Source organism: Vidua macroura, chromosome 5, assembly GCF_024509145.1.
Source record: "Vidua macroura isolate BioBank_ID:100142 chromosome 5, ASM2450914v1, whole genome shotgun sequence".
NCBI classification, from domain to species: domain Eukaryota; kingdom Metazoa; phylum Chordata; class Aves; order Passeriformes; family Viduidae; genus Vidua; species Vidua macroura.
The window spans coordinates 20,796,139-20,815,956 of record NC_071575.1 but is presented as its reverse complement, the minus strand read 5'-3'; the positions used below and the strand labels follow the sequence as shown (position 1 = coordinate 20,815,956).

At 48.1% G+C, this 19,818-nt stretch overlaps 1 protein-coding gene across 3 annotated transcripts; it reads right to left on the bottom strand.

Moving 5' to 3' along the window:
- Positions 1-246: 246 nt before the first annotated feature.
- On the bottom strand, positions 247-18,658 carry TMPRSS6 (transmembrane serine protease 6). 3 transcript variants are annotated; one of them, XM_053978636.1, is made up of 18 exons: positions 17,908-18,658; positions 16,224-16,380; positions 15,906-16,048; positions 15,660-15,727; positions 14,245-14,429; positions 11,487-11,528; positions 10,438-10,642; positions 9,980-10,116; positions 9,658-9,770; positions 9,075-9,184; positions 7,859-8,004; positions 6,877-6,975; positions 4,814-4,927; positions 4,417-4,533; positions 3,530-3,698; positions 2,857-3,128; positions 2,038-2,174; positions 247-1,339 (listed from the first exon to the last, which is right to left on the bottom strand). In XM_053978636.1, the coding sequence occupies exons 2-18, from the start codon at positions 16,369-16,371 to the stop codon at positions 1,181-1,183; spliced, it is 2,364 nt and encodes a 787-aa protein (XP_053834611.1). In that variant the 5' UTR covers positions 16,372-16,380; positions 17,908-18,658; the 3' UTR covers positions 247-1,180. The 3 variants fall into 3 exon arrangements, with proteins under 3 accessions (XP_053834611.1, XP_053834612.1, XP_053834613.1); XM_053978637.1 differs by having other exon boundaries at positions 6,880-6,975; XM_053978638.1 differs by lacking the exons at positions 15,660-15,727; positions 16,224-16,380; positions 17,908-18,658 and having other exon boundaries at positions 15,906-15,956.
- Between the last annotated feature and the right edge of the window lie 1,160 nt (positions 18,659-19,818).

Below are 19,818 nucleotides of genomic sequence, written 5' to 3'. Positions count from 1 at the left end.
CAGGCAGCTGGGCTCCAGAGCAGATTTGCTTATTGGTATCTGCAGCCCGAAATCATAACAGTAAGTGAGGACCGCCTGTCTAGTGAACTTATTGGTCCCAGGGACATCTGATGTGGGGGGGTGGGCAGGGGTGTGGAAACTTTTGCCAGTTGCCAGTGCCAGGACTGGAGTTTGATCAAAAACATACAAACCTCAAGATAATTTTTAGCAGAGTGAGGCAAACTGGAGCCAAAAACATCGTCTAATTTTATTTATAATTCCAGAGAGTGGCCAATTATGTACACATACACACATACACACACATATATCTTTAGTTAAAAAACCAAACCTGCAGCAGTTGCAGTTTAAGCCCTGAGCCCTGAAGCCTTCTCCTTCATCTCCTGCATTACCTGAGATAGGAGATGAAAGAGGTTGAGATGCCCTGATGTTAAAGGTATTTAGAAGGACTGAGGGAAGGGGATGGGAGTCTGCTCCAGCATTTTTACTGGGGGAAGTGCAGCAGTGGAGGCTGGGTGCTGCTCCAGCAGGGAGGCAGGACACGTGCTTGGGGGTGCGATGCTGGGCTCATGCCTGGGAGTCAGTGAGACGTGAAGAGTTGGCTGGCTGAGCTGAACAGCACACTGAACAGCACACGCCAGCTAAGAAAAGAAGCAATTAGGGAGATGGAAGAGGAGGAGTGATGGGAGGGGAAGGGGGATGAAGGATAAGCAGCAGGAAGGAAGAGGGAGGCAGATTGATTTCACAGTTACTGGAATCTCTAACTACATCAGTCACATTTTCTTCCAGCAAATGTTCCAGCATAAGACTGTGGCTGAATCACATGGTTCATGGAAAGTTCAACTCCCCTTATTCCTCTTCTCATAAACCATCAGCTTGGGCCTATTGCTGTGTGTCATGTCATTGCTCCCAGCTCCCCCACCTGCCTCCCTTCTCCCCGCTTTTGGATGGATGGCCTAAAAACCCCTTGGGATGCTCCCTTGGAAGCACTAATGGGGAAATGCTGCTTTTCTCTGCCTGCTTTTCTCTACAATCCCTGCAGCAGCCTTTTTTTACCCAGTTCAGAAGAGCATCCTGGGTCTGACAACATCCCACACTTTCTTTGGGAGTCAAGTGAGCAAGATCAGGAATGAGTGCCATGTGAATGTAGGTGTGATGGGAAGAAGACAGAGATGCACTTTTCTCAGCTCATGGTTTGGTTCATCCAGTCCAGCACTTGAGTGATCCTGGTGTATACTCCATAGTGATTTGCACGTGCACATCCCATTCCCCAGCTGACCAAACCAGCCAGAAACCATCTGCCACTGGGTTCTTTGCAGGCCAGTGGACCTCCAGAATCACCCTAGAAAAAAGAAAAGTAAAATGAAGTGATGGTGATTCACCAGCTTCTGCTGCTGCCTGATTACACTGCCTTTGAGCCCCTCTGTATACAGATCCCTGTATCCCCTCAACTCATGCCTGGGACATCTGCAACATTCCTTGTACCTTGGGCAGATGTCAAAAACAGTCTCCAATGCAAACATCTGACTCAGTTATTCCTTCATCGTGCAAATTCCTCCCCCTCAGCCAGGTCCCAAAAAGCTGATTGCGCTACTGATTCCTCCTGGTCCTTATGGCATTTCCAAATATGTGGCAGGCAAGGATGATTGTTGGAATTTAACTGGATTCCATGAGGGATGGCAGAGAGGAATTCCTTGAGATTAATAGTAATGAAGGAACACACAGGTTACTGTGTATGACAGGTGCTAAAGAGGCTGAGGGTGTAAGAGACTGATGTAATCACCCGACTTGAAAGTGGAAGGTAGAGTGGAGAATGGGCTGAAATGAGAAAAGGGTAATTTAAATGTATTTGGATCCTGTCTAAGGCAAGGAAGAAGCAGTCATGAGAGCTGTTGTTGGCCGCTTAGATCAGAGGAAGTGTTGGGAAAGTGACCTTATATAGTCTTTCCTCCTTCATTTCAGGCTGTGGATTGCATTTGTGAGACTTGGGACACATCCCACCTCTGGTAGTCAACCCTGATCCCACAACTCCTCTGTCACCTGGCAGGCATCCTTCTTGCCCTGGTAGTACCCAGCACACAGCATCCTGGGAGTAATCATGTAGTGATAAGCCTCGCTGCAGATGTTCTGCTGGACGAGCTGCACGTCCACCTTCTGCAGAACATTGCTGATATGCCCTGAAAAGTAGAGCACCAAAATTAGCACAGGTGAGCTATGATGGAACTTCCCCTAGCCCATGCCTACCTCACTGCATGCCAAAATCTGCCACTGGAATTTCTGTTCTGCTCTCCACTGGCATCACAGTCTCTGACTTTAGGCAGAGCACTTTTTCTGCATGGAAGACATAAAATTCCCCTTCATTCCTTTCGCTACAGGGATATGCTGGGGGCACTTCAGCTTTTGGGACAAAGAGTATTCTGCTTTGGGGAAATCTCTGGGTTGTCAGAATCTTGGGTTTGTTTCTCACTGAAATGGATGTTAAGCTCTTCTGTCTAAGAGTACAAACCAGGAGTGTCCAGTTCTTTATAGTCTCCTGAGTGTTTCCAGTTAGGAAGCAGCTGGAACAAGTTTGTAACTGGGTGAAGGCACTAAGCTGACCTGAAGGGCTGTTCTAGTCTTTGGATGAAGAAACACATGCTGTCCCCATACAGATTACCAGACTGCCATGCCTGCCTCTCCACATGAGGTTTCAGAGCACTCAACAGGTAACTTTGGTCAACCTATTACCCAAAATCAGAAGGAGTGAAGGAGGCACAATGTTTTGGGATGAACAGAAGCCTGTTCTGCCTACGACACATCTGAACCTAGGTTTCTGCCTCAGCCCTGCTGCAGTAGGCCACCAAGAGACCTTGAACCTACCGCCTTCCTTGAGGGCTCCCCAGCCAGTGATCCAGCAAAGAAGGCCAGGCTCAAAGATGTGAGAAGGAGCAGGCAAGCAGATGGGCTGGATTAAGGGCGAGATGATCACAGGATGATCCAGCTGGAGCAGGGCCACATCATAATCGTGGCTGTCCTCCTCGTAATAAGGGTGGAGAAAGAGATGGATAACCTTGAAGGACACCTCTGTATGGCCAGTGGCATTTTGCAAGTATTTACCCAAGTAAACGGTCCAGATGGAGGGGGAGGCCAGCCTGTAGGACGCAACAGAGGAGCTTGGGACCCAAAGGGCACACTTTGCAGGTAATGCTATCCCCATCCTAGCACATGCTGACATCTCCACCGTTGTGACAGTGTGGGGACAATACAGAGCCAAAACAAAGGTGGAGCTGTGCAGCATCTTCCGCTATGATTGGCCCCTTGAAGCTGCTCTGCGAATCCCAGCATTGCCCCTTTTCTGCACATACCACCAGATAATACTGCATATATCCATACCCTTTTCTTCAGTTCCAAGCCATGGAGAAGCATGGCTGAGGTGCCAGAGGAGGGATGCAGCTGCCCCATGACATTTTCATCAGTCAGAAGAGCCTCCCATCATGCATGACATGGAAAGCAATGCAAATCTTTCTATCCAGCACCTCCCCTCTCCATTTACCTCTCATCCTGGAAGCAGTGTGCTGCTGAGACCACCCAGCGGTCAGCAATGAGTGTTCCCCCACAAATGTGGCGGCCCCGAACTTGCAGGCTGGCCTGCCATGGCCATTCCCCTTCCACAGAATTCATACCACCTACAATCCTGCTGAGAGGGGCTTGCATCCCACAGTCTGAGGAGGAGACACAACAGGTACTTCAGGGAAGGAAGGGAACATGATATACTGTGCCTGCCCTTCCTTTCCTACTTAGTTGACTAAAGAGTTTGACCTCTAATTGCTTGTCCTACCCAGACAGCACATACTTTATTTACTGCCCAGGACAGGTCAAGTGAGCACTCCCTCCCAGCATTCCCCACCTCCAGCTGCAGCCTGGGGATGCCTTTGGGGCAGCATGCTGGCTGTGCTGTCAGGAGACCCTCCTGCTCATTCCCCTTCACTGCCTACTGAGGCTCCAGAAAAAAACAAGTAGGGAAATCAAAACATTAACTCTCTCCCTGCCACTGGCCATGCAGACATGGGTGATTTTCCTGGCTGGAGCCTTATACAATGGCATAAAAGCCAACACAGTGGTGAAACAGGTAGCCTGTGGGTTGAACCTGGCCTGTGAGACATGTCTGTCTGGCTGATGCCTCTGCCTGAAGGAGGCAGGGAGCAGCTGTCTGAAGAGCAAGAGTTTGCTCACACTCAGTGCAGAGTTGGCTCGTTGCTGCTGTCCCTGACACTGCAGGGTGGAGCAGGAGCACTGGTACTGTGGGACTGAGGTGGCGAGAAGGTGGTGGAACAAGGGACCGTGGATGCTTCTTCAGGGTCGTGGGAGAAAATGGGGCAACTTGCAGCTACGTGTCATCCTGAACCTGCCTGGCTGACATGCGGCTGATCATTTCCTCACCACAGTGATTCTCATCAGACAGGTCCTTGCAATCTGCAGTGGTATCACACAGGGGGTTGGGTTTCTTCACACAGGTCCCATCTTCACAACGGTAGGTGAAAGGACCGCATGGGACCCCTGCAAAAAGGAAGCCAAGACTGAGAGAAGGCAGCTGGTTGTAGATGCAGCCTGAAGTCCTTCAAATGAGGAGAAAGGGCAGCAGAGAGCTTGGGGGAACTCCATAAATGATGACAGGGAATTTCCTGAACAAACAAACAGCTCACAAATATTGTGAGGAGGCTGGGCGAGCTAACTTCCAGATGGTGTCCTTATGTCACATGTGGGAGGTACTCTATAGACAGCCTTGGTTTGAACACAGGGGTGGACATTTGTCATCCCAGCACTGTCCCCTCCCTACCTCCATTGCAGTGCTCCTCATCACTCCCATTGACACAGTCCAGCTGCTGATTGCAGACCCTGCTGAACTCGATGCAAGTGCTGTCCTCACGGCACTGGAACTTTGCAGGGCACACTGCACAGGAGGACGCACATGGGATCAGGCAAAGACAAGGTGTGAGGTCAGGGTCATAAGTCCTGCAGTCTCTACAGCCTCTTCCCCCACCTCATTAGCTGTGCTTAAGACCAGCTCTGGTATAGTGCAGCTGTGTAGCTTTTGCCTGATCTGCGCTGTAGGTATGTGTGCACCCTGTCTTACACTTTGCTGTTGCTGACTTAACTTTTCTTGTCTTGGCCTCAGACCCACCTCAGCACTACGTACTTGTTTGAGGTCCATGGACTCTTCAGTTACCACCACCAGTCCTGGTCTGCTTGCCTTGTTAGGGTTTTGTAGGACTGTGTCCTGTCTGGTGAGGTCACTGTTCCTCCTGCCTCACTGTCAGCCCCAGCTCATGGGTACTGTTTCACACAGACCAGCACCTCCCCTTGCAGCTGAGTCCTGAACAACAAAGGATTCTGCAATGTCCATGAGTTCTGATGGACACTGGAGGATGGAGATGGGTCTAAGCTGCCTGCCCACTTAGAGTTGACTTCTCTTCTCAGATTTCCATAGCAGGAACTTGTTTTGTTTGTGTGTACCATTTTCTTACTGCAATTACTATAATTTTTTCATTAATAGCATGAAACTTCTAGATGACTAAAGGCACATGAAGGTCTGAGGCAAGTTGAGCTTTGATTTTAAAGACAGGGATTGTTCCATACCAATATAGAGTGAATAATCAGAGATGCACTAGTGGCAAGAGTATAAGAAAGGAAGGAAATAATAATGTTTCTATTTTCTTTTTCAAATACAAAGTATTGTTGGAAAACACTGAGAAAGTGTGGGCTTTCTGTCAGTCTTGGTGTGTGCCAACCTGTGAAACTGAATGACATGATATCCCTGGGGCCAAGGAGATACTGGGATTCAAGAAAAGATTACATATTCATAAGGATGCAAATGTATCCATGTCTACAGGAGGGAAGCATGCAAACCCTGATGTCAGACAACTGGATGATGGGACAGAGCACATTGTCAGCAACACTGCAGACAATATAAAACCCAGCTTCGGCAATCTTATGTGAACTCTCACATTTCTAGCACAGAATTAAGGCTTTCTTAGAAAGATTTCTCCTTCCTTTGACTTTAGATTTTTCCTAAACCTTCCTCTGAATCTTTCAAAACTGGCTACTCTCTCCAGTGGTTCAGGGCTCTTTATCTGTGAAAAAAGAAAATCTGTAGGAAACAACTAATGAAAAGTTAGTGGTGGCAGCAATATGATGAGCCCCCCCATCACACCAGAGGTGAGAGAAATAATGAATTAGGTGTCGTGTCTAAGCCTGAATTGCTGTTCCTATGAGAATGGGGCTCCGCAGGAGTTCTGAGATGCTAAGAGTGGAGCCTGAATCAGCACTAAATGCTTTTGGCATGGAGAACCAATTGAGGCTGATCAAGGACTTTGATGCTCCCATACTGGGGCAAAATATATGAGTGAGGATCTGTACAGATGAAGTGTCACAAAATGGCCTGGGGGGAAAGAGGAGAGAGAAGGGCAGCAGGTGGGCTTGGGGAAGTGAGAGCAGGGAGGGGGACGCTGAGGGGTGTGACAGCAGAGGGGGCTGTAGGCCAGGGCTGAGGTTGGTTCAAGACCCTTGGTGGGAGGAAATCAGAACAAGGTGGGGGACAGCTTGGGTAGGGGACTTCTTTCAGGCTGCCTGGAACTCTTGGTGCTCTTGCTACTAGGGGACTCTCCCGGGAAGGCTGTACTGTGAGAGGAGCCAGAAGCATTACTGCTCTTTCCAGAGCAGGCTAAAGCCACACAGCAGTGGGATGAGACTTCTAAGGGCACAGAGGTTTAAGTTCCTGAAGTTGAGGTACAAGGCTGTGCCTTGGTCACCCAAATCCTCCCCATCTCTCCCTGCCTTCGGAGGAGCAAGGGGCTGTGTCTTGCTGAGACCAGGGACCAGCGGGGAGAAGAAATCACTCACCACAGTTTCTCTCATCCAGCCCATTGGGGCAATCTTTGATCCCATCACAGGCTGGAACACACAAACCGTTCACCAAACACAGAAACTCCCCAGGACAGGCTGTGAAACCGAAAGAGAGTAATTAGTCCCCAGTGACTGGAAACCTCCTGGCAGCAGAGCACCATAGCTTGAAACGGTGGAACTGCACACCCTCCTGACCACACGAGTGATGCTGCAGTGTACTGCACTCCCCAAAATCTGCCATGTCATTTGCTCTTAACAGGGACATATGGAGCCAGGATATGCACCAGGGGAAAGAGGGCTTTCGCTGTTTTGCATTGTACCAATGGGCAATATGCAGGACAACCACCTCTCTGGCACACCATACGTCGGGATCACTGCTGTTTCATGTCTCCCGAATGCCACAGGAAAGCTGAAACAGGCTCTTTGGAGTTGTTATCAAAACTTACGTGGGACCTTGAAGGGGTTGTTGTTAGACACGTTGACAGGTGCACATATTCAGGGACTGGTGTGCATTACTGGCACCCTTTAGGAGGGAGATGGTGAAACCTTGGAAAGACAGACTGTGGGCGGAATTTGCATATGTGTGTATTTGTGTGCGGTTTTATTTATCTCTTGTTTGCACGGATTCCAAGGTGAGCAGGAAACAGCACTCTCTAAGAGAGCTTGCAATCAAAACAAATGTTGCTTCAAGCAGAGGTGCTTTCTCATTGAATTCCCAAGGCCCGTCTGTGATTTTGACATGAGGGTAAGATTTTCGGCAATTTTGTGACCTTGGGTTTTGTTGCATGGATGATCTGGCCACAAGAGGCAGAGCCACATGGGCAGAAACAGCTTTGCACATAATTGCCTCTTCTTTTGGGGGCATCACTGGATGGCACCTAGGGCTCCTGGGCTGTGCCTTGTATTTCTCCTGGCACAAGCCAAATGCAGAGGGGCTGCTGGTCCCCCAACAAAGGAGCAGGGAAGAGCCCAAGCTTACGGTCAGATTGCTTGTACAGGCTGTAAGCTGCCTGTACACCAGGGCCGGTTAAGGAGATCTGCGAGGTGAAGGTGATGGTGATGTCAGCAGAAGATGTGACTGGGATCCTCTCAGCATAGGCTTGCAGGGTCCGCAGGCCGCACAACCTGAGGGGCAAACACAGGCGAGGTGGATTGGACAGGGAGGCAGGAGACAAAGCCCGGCAAGGGGGCTTGGTGGGGCTGGGGTGGGAAGGGGGTCACACAGACCGGGTGCTGCAGGCAAACCAGGAATACAAAAAGCCTTCAGTATGCATGAGATCCAGAGTCCAGAGGGACCCTATCTTTGGACATTTCCTGCTTTCTGGCAAGCACTGAGATCAGGCCATGCAAAGCAGTTCAGTTCTTATGGTGTAAGAAGGTTCTCCTTTGTCATCTTCCCAAAGAAGCCATGTTGTAGAAACTATGGCACTGACAGTTTAAGAGAGGAAGGAAGGGAGAGAAAAAGTGGAAATCCTAAGCCAGGGTAACATAAATTCTGGATCATATCTTTCCTAGGAAGACAAGTTACCTCTACAGGAACCATGGAGAAGGCACTAATGAGGTGGGTCGGGGGAGGTTTTGGAGGGAAACAGGCAATTTTGCAATAAATGGGACGAAAACCAAAAGCTATAGGTCCATCTGTCTCAGAGCCTGCTTTGAGGAGATGGGAACACAACAGATCTCCATCCTTTGCACCTGGGCAGTGGTGAGCAGGAGCCCCAGCTACATACGGATGCTGTTTGTGGGAAGTCCTGCAGGGGAAATGGCTGCAGTCAAAGCAGGAGGATATGGAGCTAAGGGGAAGATCTGTACGGAGGTGGCTGCAAGGCAATGGCAACACAGATAATATTGCAGAGGTGGTGACAGGCAGATTTGCAAACACAGGAGGTGTGGGAGGACACCAAGGTTACACACACAGGAGAAAACTAAGAAACCTGATGCAAACAGCAAGACAGAGAAAGCAGGTTGGTAGCTCAACGCGAATCTGTGAGAAATGTGTTCACTGGGGAGAAAGTGAACAAGATGAGCAGAAAAGCAGGAGGCACCAGCACGAAGAGTGGTCACTGAAGAGCTCAGTGTATGGCTCTTCTTCCTCACATATGGTGTCTGAAATGAGCAGGGAACCTGCAGAGCCTTAATCCCAGCTTTATCCAAGGTGGGAAGTGAGAGACAGAAACCAGGACCCCACCACACACCTTCTGTTCTGAATGATCCACTGGCCTTGGGTACAGGGCAGGTCATGCTTCTGTCTGCTGAGTGCGTAGGCGTCGAACCAGAGTGTGACTCCATAGTCAAGGGATGGGACCTGCAGACAAGGGGGTGCAGAGCAGAGGGCACATGGCTCCTAGGAGTGTTACAGCACACTCCATAAGTCAGAAACACGAGAGCAAACGTGAAGGCCAGATGTCTCTGACCACACTGCAGGTCAGAAAAAAGCACTCTAAACTGGAGCCATGCCACAGCCCAGGGTGGCTCTGCTGCTGGTGCCAAAGCCTGGCAATTCTTATCAATTCCTATCAATCTGATTCTGTTTTGAAGAACTCCTCCAGAGATCAGATTTCAGATTCCTCCTCAGCTACAGCATTTCTGTGCTGGTATGCAAGATTAGACTTCTTCCCCTTCAGAAACACACCTTATGTGGAGGCTGGGCAGGCTGTCACCCTCTTCTTGCTTCTCATGATAATCTGACTGAGAGCCCTGGCTGTACCCCCACAATGTGCAGAGTGCTGTGCACGTTTTGGGGACAGGGTACATGCTCTTGTGGGAGCTGGCTCTTACCGTCATGTGCCAGGTGCATTGCGTGTTGGGCGAGTAGTAGCTGGGGTAGTGTGGGGTGCCGATCTTCCCCTGCAGCTCCAGGCTCTCCTGCAGAGTTATGTTCACTTCACAAGCTGTAAATACAGACATTCAAAGCCCTGGTCTCTGTCAGCTCAGCCTTAGCCCGGGAAGGCCATGCAACCTGCCTTTTACTGACTATCCCTGCAATCCAGAATTAATTCTGCCCCCAACAGGGATGTAGGACCACTAGGAGCTGTGATACTGCAGGAGAAAACCAATCTTCTCCCTGTAACTATAGCCACTCTCCTCCAGCCTTCCTCACCTTCGAGGGGCACCACTTGTGCTGAGAGGATGAAGGGGTCATAGTAGCTGTACATGGCTTTCTTCCACACAATGGACATGACAGGGCCAGATGAAAGGACTTCGACGATGGGCTCCTGCCGGCTGCAGCCGTAGATCCTCAGGGGAAAGAGATAAAAGGATGAGAGTGAAACGAGCAATAAACAAATGAAAGAGAAGAATGAGAAAGAGAGGCACTGGATATCTGTGTAATCCACACATAGCAGTTGTAAGGCAAACAAAGGGCCAACAGTGACAGCTCCTGCAGCACGGTGCTGTGAGACATATCCCACATCAGTAACTTCAGCTGATCAGCAACAGGCAGGCTGTACATCAAAGAGAACCTCCTCTGATGTAGTCTGACACCTTCCCCTCCTGTGGTGTGTCGTGCCATCCTGCCTGTCTTCCCCATCGTGCTGTCCCTGCTCAGGAGCTACCTACGAGGTGATGAGGTGTTTCTCCAGGGGCCCAGCTGCGTTGTACATTGCCAGGCGGTCCCTGCAGTCAGGCAGAGTCCACTCCAGGCGTAGCTTGATCATGTAGCCCTTGAGGCCATGGAGGTGCCAAAGACAACTGGAGGCCAGGTAGTCAGGGCCTTCCAGCCTTAGGACATCATCCTCCTGGACATAGCTGTACCTGTAGCAACCTGAAAGAGATGTGGTTGTAAGAGATATTAAGATATAGGATTGTCACTTGGTGTATCATTGTAAGCCCCTTTTTAGGGTTAGGCTGACTCATCCCAATGATCTCGGTTTACTTTTACGTACATTGTGGTGGCACTGATCCTTTTGTACCATTGCCCCAGTTTCTCTAAGAACTGTCCCCTCTTCCTTAGTTTACCTAATACTACTTCAGGCTTTAAATATCAGTACAGCACAGCTATCTTTTACTGGATTTATTTACTTTTTCACCTCTTTCTCTTCTCAGCCCCATATTCTTCCTAGCTTTAGATCTCCCTCATCTGAATTCCAGCTTTCAGAAGACCTTCACACCAGGATTTTTGAGTAAATATCAGCTTAAAGGTGAGCTTCTAATAGCATATCTAATGCAAGCTGCCAGACAGAGAACTTACAACACTGCCTGAAATTACTAAAAGCATCTTCAAACATTGTCAAGACAACAGACTCCTAAATGAGGCACATCCACTGCAGAGCCACGCAGGAAACCCCACCCCAGTCAGCAGCATTTAATGGGGCCTGGAATCAGCACTGTGGTACCAGTGTTCCCAGCTATTTCACAGTTCTCATTAGGACCAGGACAAGTCTGAGGTGGCTGCATTGCCCCTGGCAGCTGGCATCTCTGCCCAGAGCCATCCAGTACATAACAGTCATGTAATTTGGATCTGGCCAAGCAGCAGCACCAGTGCTCCCTTGCTCCTACTCTCCCCTTCCCAGGATTTACAACTCCAGGAGACCAACAAGCTTTTTGTCCCCTGTGAAAATCCCTCCCATAAAGTCATAAACTCAAAAGGAAAAGAGAAGGTAGCCTACCCAGAGTGGATTGCAGCACTACTATGTCTTTCACACTGGATTCTGTTAGAAAGAAAATATATGAAGGAAAATAAACAAAAATATAAACTGGATTAAAAAAAAAAAAAGATAATCTGATCACTAGCACGGTAGGTGAGGACTCCCTTCCTTCCTTATGTAACTACCTCACTCAGAGCTTCAGCATGGGGCATCCTCCAGGTACCTCTCTCTCTGCTCTCAGGGACCTGTTTCAGTCATGCCTTCTCCAGCCCATTTCTCTGGGAATTTTTTCTGCCCCTGACTCAAATCCAATAGGCCTAATTCTTGCTTTCCAGCCCACCAGGGACTTCTCTGCCTTTTTCCTTGCCCATTTTGCTGTGCTGTTCCAGGACCTCTTCCCCTTCCGAGGAGGGCTGGGCATTGCTTCAGGCAATCATTCCCCTCCTCTACCAGTCACATCACCGGGCACAGCCCCACTTTCCAGAGCCTTCACCATCTGCTGTCCCACTTTAAAGAATGCCCAATCAGAAATATGGGAGTCACTGAGGGTGGAGAAGCAGTTCTCTTTTGATGACCACTGTGCAATGAGCAACTCAACATCCTTGTAGAGCCCACCTTTGGAGAAGGGAATTGAAGAGAAAGTGACCATCAGGGGCTACAAATCTCTGCAAAACAGTCACAGGGTGGATAACACTTAAGAGAGCTGGGCTTTTCTCCAGCCTCCAGCTGAACTGGAATCAGCGAGAGATCAGGTGCTACTGGGAATAATTGCCAAAATAAAACGCACTGTGAGGTCAGCTGGGTGTGAGGATTGTTGTTGGGGGCTTGCCTAGGTCAGGGTTTTGGTAGCTTCCAAGCAAATCTGTGGGGAGAGATGAGTGGTTTTGTCATAGCAAAACCAGTTGTTGTGGAAAATAGGAACCTGCAGGCATAAGGCCTGCTCCTAGGCAAGCTCATGTGCTGTAGGGAATAATCTGTGCAGAGCTGGTAGTAAGTACTCCTTTATCTGAAGGTAATAAAATCGAGTTCCTGTAGAGAACACCAAGTCCTGAACGATTTTTGGGGAAGGGGAAGCTAGTGTACTGGGGTGAGTGTGGCTGTTAGTAAAAATAAAGCACTGGCGACGTTGGAGAGGTTCCTGTAGCAGTCAATGGTTTGCAGCTCTGCCTCTCAAGGCAGAGTTTAGAGTTGAGCAGGCCGGCAGGGGTCTGCCAGAAAGCAATGAAGTGCTAATGACCTGCTATTAGCTGGCTGTTTCTTCACTCTAACTGTACAGGGCAAATGAAACCAGAGGTGAAGGCACTGGCTGGAGGTCACCCTGGCTCAACAGTATAAGAAATTTTTGGCTTTTGTCTCAGTTATCAGAGTGTACTTCTCAGTGGTAGTCAGAAGCAGAAGGAGCTGGATAAACTACAACTGGTGTGTTAAGTCCAAAATAGAAAGAAGTATGGTCTGCTGAAACGAATAAAACAGTGAAACAGATGCAAAGCAAATAAGAGGGAACTGGGAACAGCTAAAATTGTGGCACTATCATTTTTATTTGTTTATAAGTTGCATTATGAAGTGAGCAAATAAAAGGAAAATGCTAGATGGGCTGACTTGGAAGGATTTAGCATATTTCTTTGTGATATCTTTGTAAAGAAAATTCATTTAAATTGGCTGAGCATAGGATCTGGTATACTGGAAACAAATACTAAGTAGAAGTAAGGAACTAATGCTAACTGTGGTAGGAGATGTCTTGATGAGATGCTAATGCAGCTTCTGACTAAGAACTTAAAATGATGATCTGGATGAGGGAGTGAAAATAATTTAGAGGAAATCAAATTTTCTTTACAGGCACCAAAAAATGACCCACAAAACAACTGGGATGTGGGGGTAAAAGTTAAAGAAAGTACAGGTAGGATATAATAAAAGAAGCTTCATCTTAGAATAATGCAAGTTCACATGCCTGAGGGGGGAAAAAAACCAAACCCAAACAACTTGGAGATTTAACATCTCATGGGAAGAAGAAACTTGGAAATAGGAGTCCCAAGAGGAGGAGAAGAAACACAGTGTGTTATAAAACCTATGAGATTTGGTACTCTGTAAGAGGGATCAGACCAGCCTCACAAGTTAAGCCTCATTACAACCATCAAATATAAATTCCATTGGACTTGTATGCATTGACTACATATTCATCCCTAGTCCCTTACCTAACACCTACTCTGGAGCAGTTTTGCATGGGTGGCTTTTTAAACAGGCTGTGACCTTCACTGTGAGCAACAATAAATAATCCTTAAAATCATATGTCAGGAACTGAAGTGACAACGATGCTTTGTCTCAGAGGAAGACTTAGTGGTGACTCAGATATGTTGCTTTTGTTCTCTCTATCAAACAGTCTGGAATAATCTCCCAAAGGAAAGTAGCAAACCTAAGTGCTTGGTATTTTCAAGCTGAGCTGATCAAAGTCATGACCTGTCTAAGACCTCTCTCTACAAAAGCCAAAGCTGATGGGTGAAAAAAGAATCACCTATCTGATCATGGTCAGGTGTATCTCCAATAATTTTAATCCTTCAAAGGAAGGAATTTTTTTTTCTTTTTTTTTTTTTTTTAATCAAACCTCAATTTTTCTCTAGTAGGAAAAAATGCGTAAAATTGTATCTCCTGATCCTTACTATTTCTCTCATCTTCTTCAGGTTTCCTCTGTCTCCTTCAATAGACTCCTGGCCTTTTCTCCTAACCGTCTACATTGTGGAGCATTTCTGACTGCTCAGGCCACAGCTGAGCAGCTGGTACTTACCCAGGAGAACCAGAGAGTCTGGGTTCACCCTGTACTCCTTCTGGTAGGACAGGCTGCCCGAGCTGTTGAAGCTGGTGGAGAGCTCTTGGTGGAGCATTGTTTTTACCCTCTCAGCAGTTGCCTCCTTCTGCTGACTCTCAGGGATTTGGAGGGTGAACCAGAAGAAGAAGGTCAGAGCTCCCTCCCTAACAGAGAAATAGCATGTAAAATATTTTTGCTCTTCATCTCCAGAATTACTGGAGAGACAAACCCTGGAGAATTACCCTCCCCACTATTTTTCCATAAATCAGACATATCTGTGTAGATTTTCCAACTCTGCTGCTGTGACCCAGAGGAACGTCTCTGAGTGGGGCAGGAGAGCTGCAATATACATGGTGTGAGTCAGTGCTTTGTGGGAAGAAGCCTTTCCATGCCATCTGGCTTTAGTGATGACCATATGAGCTCAAATTATTATGATAATTAATCAAGACTAGTCTAATGAGTAGTCTCATTTCAGGTAGAAATGACCTTTGGGTACTACTGACCAGGGGCTGAAAAGAGAAGCTCAAGACTTCACTGTCTCATCTCCCAGTGGTGACAAGTGGATGATTTATAAGCAGGTACCTTACCACAACCCCTTAATGTTGGACAGGCTAAAGCTGCAGGAGACTGTGCCTGGGAAAGTTCTGTTCAACCAGCTGGCAGAGAAAATTGGCTGGAGAAGGGCAAGAAGATGTTGAAACACATCTTTGTTCAGTAAAAGGCTAGAGCAAGATGTGCAAGTGAAACTTTTCTTTCCCCAGTTGAAAATGGAAGTACATCAAAGTTGGAATGTTCCTTAGATAAAGGACAAATTTAGGGGTGTGGCTTTCCATAGGGAAAAAAATCAGAAGCAAATGACCATCAGTCTGGAAATCATTTCTGCTATCCTGTTCTACTGTTATGACCTGCAAAGCTGTAGTCCCACATCTGTCCCATTCCACTGTTATCCTGTTCCCAGGTGGTCCAGGCTTCTTGGCGGGAATAACTTTTCCATGCTGCATTCTGGCCTCTCCCTTCTGGTGCCTAGAGTCAGGCCATAAAATAGCTTTCTTGAATTAGAAAAATTAATTTCCAGCTGCTTGGTTTCTACTGACAATGCCAAGACAATTTTTTTTTTAAATCTCTTCCCAATTTTTTTTTTTTTTTTTACTCTCTTGAACTTTTGCCTCTCTGAAAAATTTCTCAGTTTTGGCTTTTCATCATGAGCTGGGATGAAGAGGAACATCAAAATATCTCCATCTCTATTATGCTGGAACCACTCTGAATCTGGACTGTCCAGAGGTCATGGCAGGGACTGCAGAAGTTTGTCATGGGCAGATTTCAGTGAAACCAGAGTACAATTTACTGGAAGCTTTCACACAGGAACAAGCAAATATACTGTGGGTGCTACTCACCCAAAGGCATACACTGTGCTCGAGTTGTAGTATCGACCCAGCTCTGTGGCAAGAATCAGTTCCTTCAGCTGCAATGAGAACATTGTCTGATAACTACAGGGCAATGTTACAGTGGCTGATCCCATCTTTCATCCCTCTTGATGTACAGGCCCACCAAGCCTGCCCTTGGATGGGGGTGCCTGACCCCTTCCTCCTTCTACTCACTGAGCAGCCTCAGGGCTGGCTCTGTTCATGAAAAGCCCTCACCATGTTCTGGAGCTTAGCTGACTCCACCCAGAAGGCTCTGGACTCCACCTGCCCGAGGTCTGGGGAGTACTGACGGTTGAGGACCTGGAGGCTGCCACAGTAAAACTGCAGGATGGATGGTTCCAGATGCCATGGTCTGTAGTCTGCCAAGAGAAGACACTACTGGGTTACCTTAGTGATACATAGGAAAGAGGGGGTTGCCCCTGTGTATGACTGTCTAAAGGCCACCCAGAGTCACTTATGTGCTCTGGGCTGGGCATTGCTCTGACTACCCCCCCTCCACATCCTGCTGGGGGGAGAAAACATGTACATTTTTACCTAGGAAATACCAGGTTGCTGCAGCAGCTCCAGCCAGCACAAGAAAGGCTATCCCAAGGGGCACATAGCGGAGGCAGCGACGTGAGTTAGTTTCTGATTTGTCATTTGAGAGGGAGCTGGAGTCTTCCTCCTGTTCCTCGGCCTCCATCAGGCGCGTCTGGTGACACAGCATGCCAGGGTCAGGCTGGTTTTTCTGTTTCCCTTTACACCCTCTCTGAAGGTATTATGCCAAATCTGTCCTACTCTCCCAAGATCTACGGCCCCAAGAGAACACTGTGCAAATCATCACAGACTTTGCTCAGAGCAAATGTGAATAAAACTGCTAAATCAGTGGGAGACAGGCTTCCAGGACACTGTCTTGTCTCCTGGTAATCCATTGGTATTCAAAGGCATTCCCTGGGTTTTGCTTCTGTCAAAAGTGCAAATTAGCACAATAATTAATTTCTCTGAATACAAAAGTGTTGTCCTCCCAGGCTGGGAGTTGTTTTAAAACTGGTATTTTTTTGATCTAGAAATCAATGCAGAAGAAAATCGGTGGCCTGAAATGTGAGCAAAAGCACAAAGCAGCCACTGCCTGGGAACTTGAAGTTACACTTTGCCTGCTGTGCCATTTTTATCTTGATCCCTAAAAGTAAGCAAACGTTGCCATTCCCACCAGGCTGTGTGTTCCCAGACAAAGCCAATGCTGGCACTGGCTCAATAGCTGAGCTAATGAGAAGAGAGCACCTGAATAATGTTCAGCCCTTCACCACCACCTGCTTGGTCCAGGGGACACCTTCTGTCTTCCTTTGCCCCTCATCTCCCCCACGCTGCTTCTTTTGCTTCTTCCTGACTGCTTCTCTTCTGTCAGCCCCACACTCTGAGGGTGAGAAATACCATTGCCCAAGAGAGCCACATTAATACTGGTTTTGTCACTCACTTTCCTTCTCCTTTCCTCTGCTACCACATAGTACATGCCTGCCCTCAAAGGTTTTCTGTGTTTCTGTGGTTGGAGAGGAAAGGGATGTGGATGCATTTGCACGGGAGAACACAGAGGTCTTGTGGAATTCTTGTGTCCTGTCTGTGTGTAAGTCGTCTTTGTTCCCAGTGGTGCATGTGGACATGGGGAGAGGAGTGCATGGGAGGGACCTGCTACAGCTGAGAGAAGAGGTGGCTGTCCTCATGCACGTTTAACCCATGTGGATGCCACTGAGCATCACTTGGTAAGGATGAGTGGGCTTTTCAGCCTCCTCCCCCCAGTTACAGAGCCCCAAGCCCTTCAAGCTGCCTTGCAACATGGAGACGCATTTGCAGAATGTAAGCACCAGGTAACTCACACCAGAACATTAAACCCAGCCTGGTGAACATCCGCACTCGGACAAGCAGTCACACATCCACTTGCTCTAACACACCCTTCCAGAGGGGCAGGCGGTACAAACAGGCCCAGCACAGACTGCCCTCCCTTGCTCCTTGTGGGGCACCTTTCTGTGCAACCCCTGGGAAGGGTCTCCTCCCCAAGGAGCCAAACTGGGTAGTCCAGGAGAGCAAGGGCACTTCTCCGCTACCACAGCATCCCTTCAGAAACAGCAGGCATAAGCACACAAGCGCAGATGGAGGGGCAGGGGAGGGAGGGGCAGCAGAAGAGCCTCTTTGTTAGTAGATTTGATGGCAGGCACTGGGGTTTCCCCCAGAGCTGCAGACCTACCTCTAAAGCTTGCTGCTGCCCGTGAGACCTGGCCCACACCCCAGCTCACACCTGCAGGGAGTGGGGGAGGAAGTAGGACATCTATTTACGCAGCTCAAGGTCTCCTCAGTGATCAATAACCTGGTGCCATGTCCCTTCAGCTCGGCCTTTGTCCTGCACCATCCTGCTGCAGTGGGTCAGCACACCCTGCACAATGACTTTTTTCTTTTCTGAAATGGAGGGTTTGGAGGCTTCAAACAGGAGAAGATCTGCAGGCTGAGCAGGGGAAATCCAGAAAAAGTCAAGGTATGAGCACCTCTAGCTGTGCAGAGAAGAGCAATCCAGGAGACTGGTGCAATCGCTTACATTGTCCTCCTCAGGGGATGGGGAGTTGCTGAGCAACTGCTGTATTTCTTAGCCACCCTCTTTAGTCCCATCGGTGTGTGCTCCCCAGCACAGGGATGGAGATGCTGCTGGGTGGGGTAGATGGCTGGAAGGAGGGAAGATGGCACAGAGCAGGTCTGGTCACCACAGTGTTCATCAGATGAAAGCAAAGCACAGTGCCTCTCAGTGCCAACTTCAGAGACTCCCTCTTGTCTTCTTGCACTTCTCGCTGCCCAGTTTCCTCACACTGGGCTCCCCACACGCAGCTGCACCACCACTCACACCTGCCTGCAGCATCTGCTTTTCTTCCAGCCCCCAGTCCTCCTCAGCTACTTTTCCTACACAACCTTCTGCTTACAGTCCTGCAGGTCTCTATGTGCCCCTTTGTTTTTCACAGGAAGCACAGACACTGCAGCTAGAGCAGAGTAAACAGGGTTATTCTGTCAATAAATGGGTGACTCCTGACCCAGGGCTGAGCTCTAGCCAGTGATATCGATCTGGGGTTGAGCTTATTTGGGCCAAGGCTCACTTGGGCTCATTTTGGCAGCTGTGCAGGGATAGATGTTTTTCAGCTCTGTCAATGGACCAGGTTTAGTCTGGGACTGCATGAAGATCAAAAGCCATTCCTGTAGCTGCCTCATGGTGGATTCTAGTAGATAAACATTAAATGTAGGTAGAAAGTTGCAGTGTTTGACTGGGAATGCTTTCAGAACTACTCAAGAGATTTAAGACCTGATTTCACTTTTAAAAGTTACTTTGAACCAGAATTTCCACAGATAATGAGGGACAAGCAGCATCTTTAGGCACGTATGTATTCATATATAGCTTTTCTAAGTTTACATTATGAGGGGCTTGCCACAGTGGGTCAGAACCCATCTGAGGGTATTTCTCAATGCCAAAGACCTTACTTTTTTGAATTAAATTTTCCTGGAAAGAAAAATCTTCAATCTCTGGTGTTTTCAGCAGAACAAAAAATGTAGAATCTCAATCTGATCTATCTAAGCAAGCATACCACATCTATCACCACAGGCTTTTGAATCAACCAAGGACCCAAACCCTTGATCAGATCTGACTTCAGAGGAATTTTTTTACTGCAAGTACCCCTTGCTTTCTGTTTCTCCACGGCAAAAAAAAAAAAAAAAAAAAAAAAAAAAAAAAAAAAAAAAAAGGAAGAGATGTGGGAGGAGGCTGAGAGTGGTATCTATTTATGAACAAGGTATCTTGGAAAGGAGATGAGAGATGTGACAGCTATCTTTGCTGTCTCTAAGCTTAAGATAAAGAGAGGACTCGTGCCTGTGGCTGTTAGCTTGATATTTTCCACATCAATATTTTCCACACAGTGCTGTTGTTCAGCTTTGGTTTGCCTCTGGTACTGACGGACACGGCCGTAGCGTGTTTCTGTGGGTTTGAGAACCACACACCGTGTTCTCATGGGCTTGAGAAGGTACTGACTGTTCCCCGTGTGACATTTCCAAAGGGCTGTTGGGAGCCCAGCAGCAAAAGGCCCCCAAATCACCGAGAGTGGCATTCACAACCCGTGTTACTCAC

Coding starts and splice junctions, on each gene's coding strand:
- TMPRSS6 (XM_053978636.1), bottom strand. CDS start 16,371: ATGGAGGCCGAGGAACAGGAGGAAGACTCCAGCTCCCTCTCAAATGAC. Junction 9,185..9,657: donor AATGCACCTGGCACATGACG/GTAAGAGCCAGC, acceptor CCTTGTCTGCAG/GTCCCATCCCTTGACTATGG. Junction 2,175..2,856: donor GGGAGCCCTCAAGGAAGGCG/GTAGGTTCAAGG, acceptor TCTACTTTTCAG/GGCATATCAGCAATGTTCTG.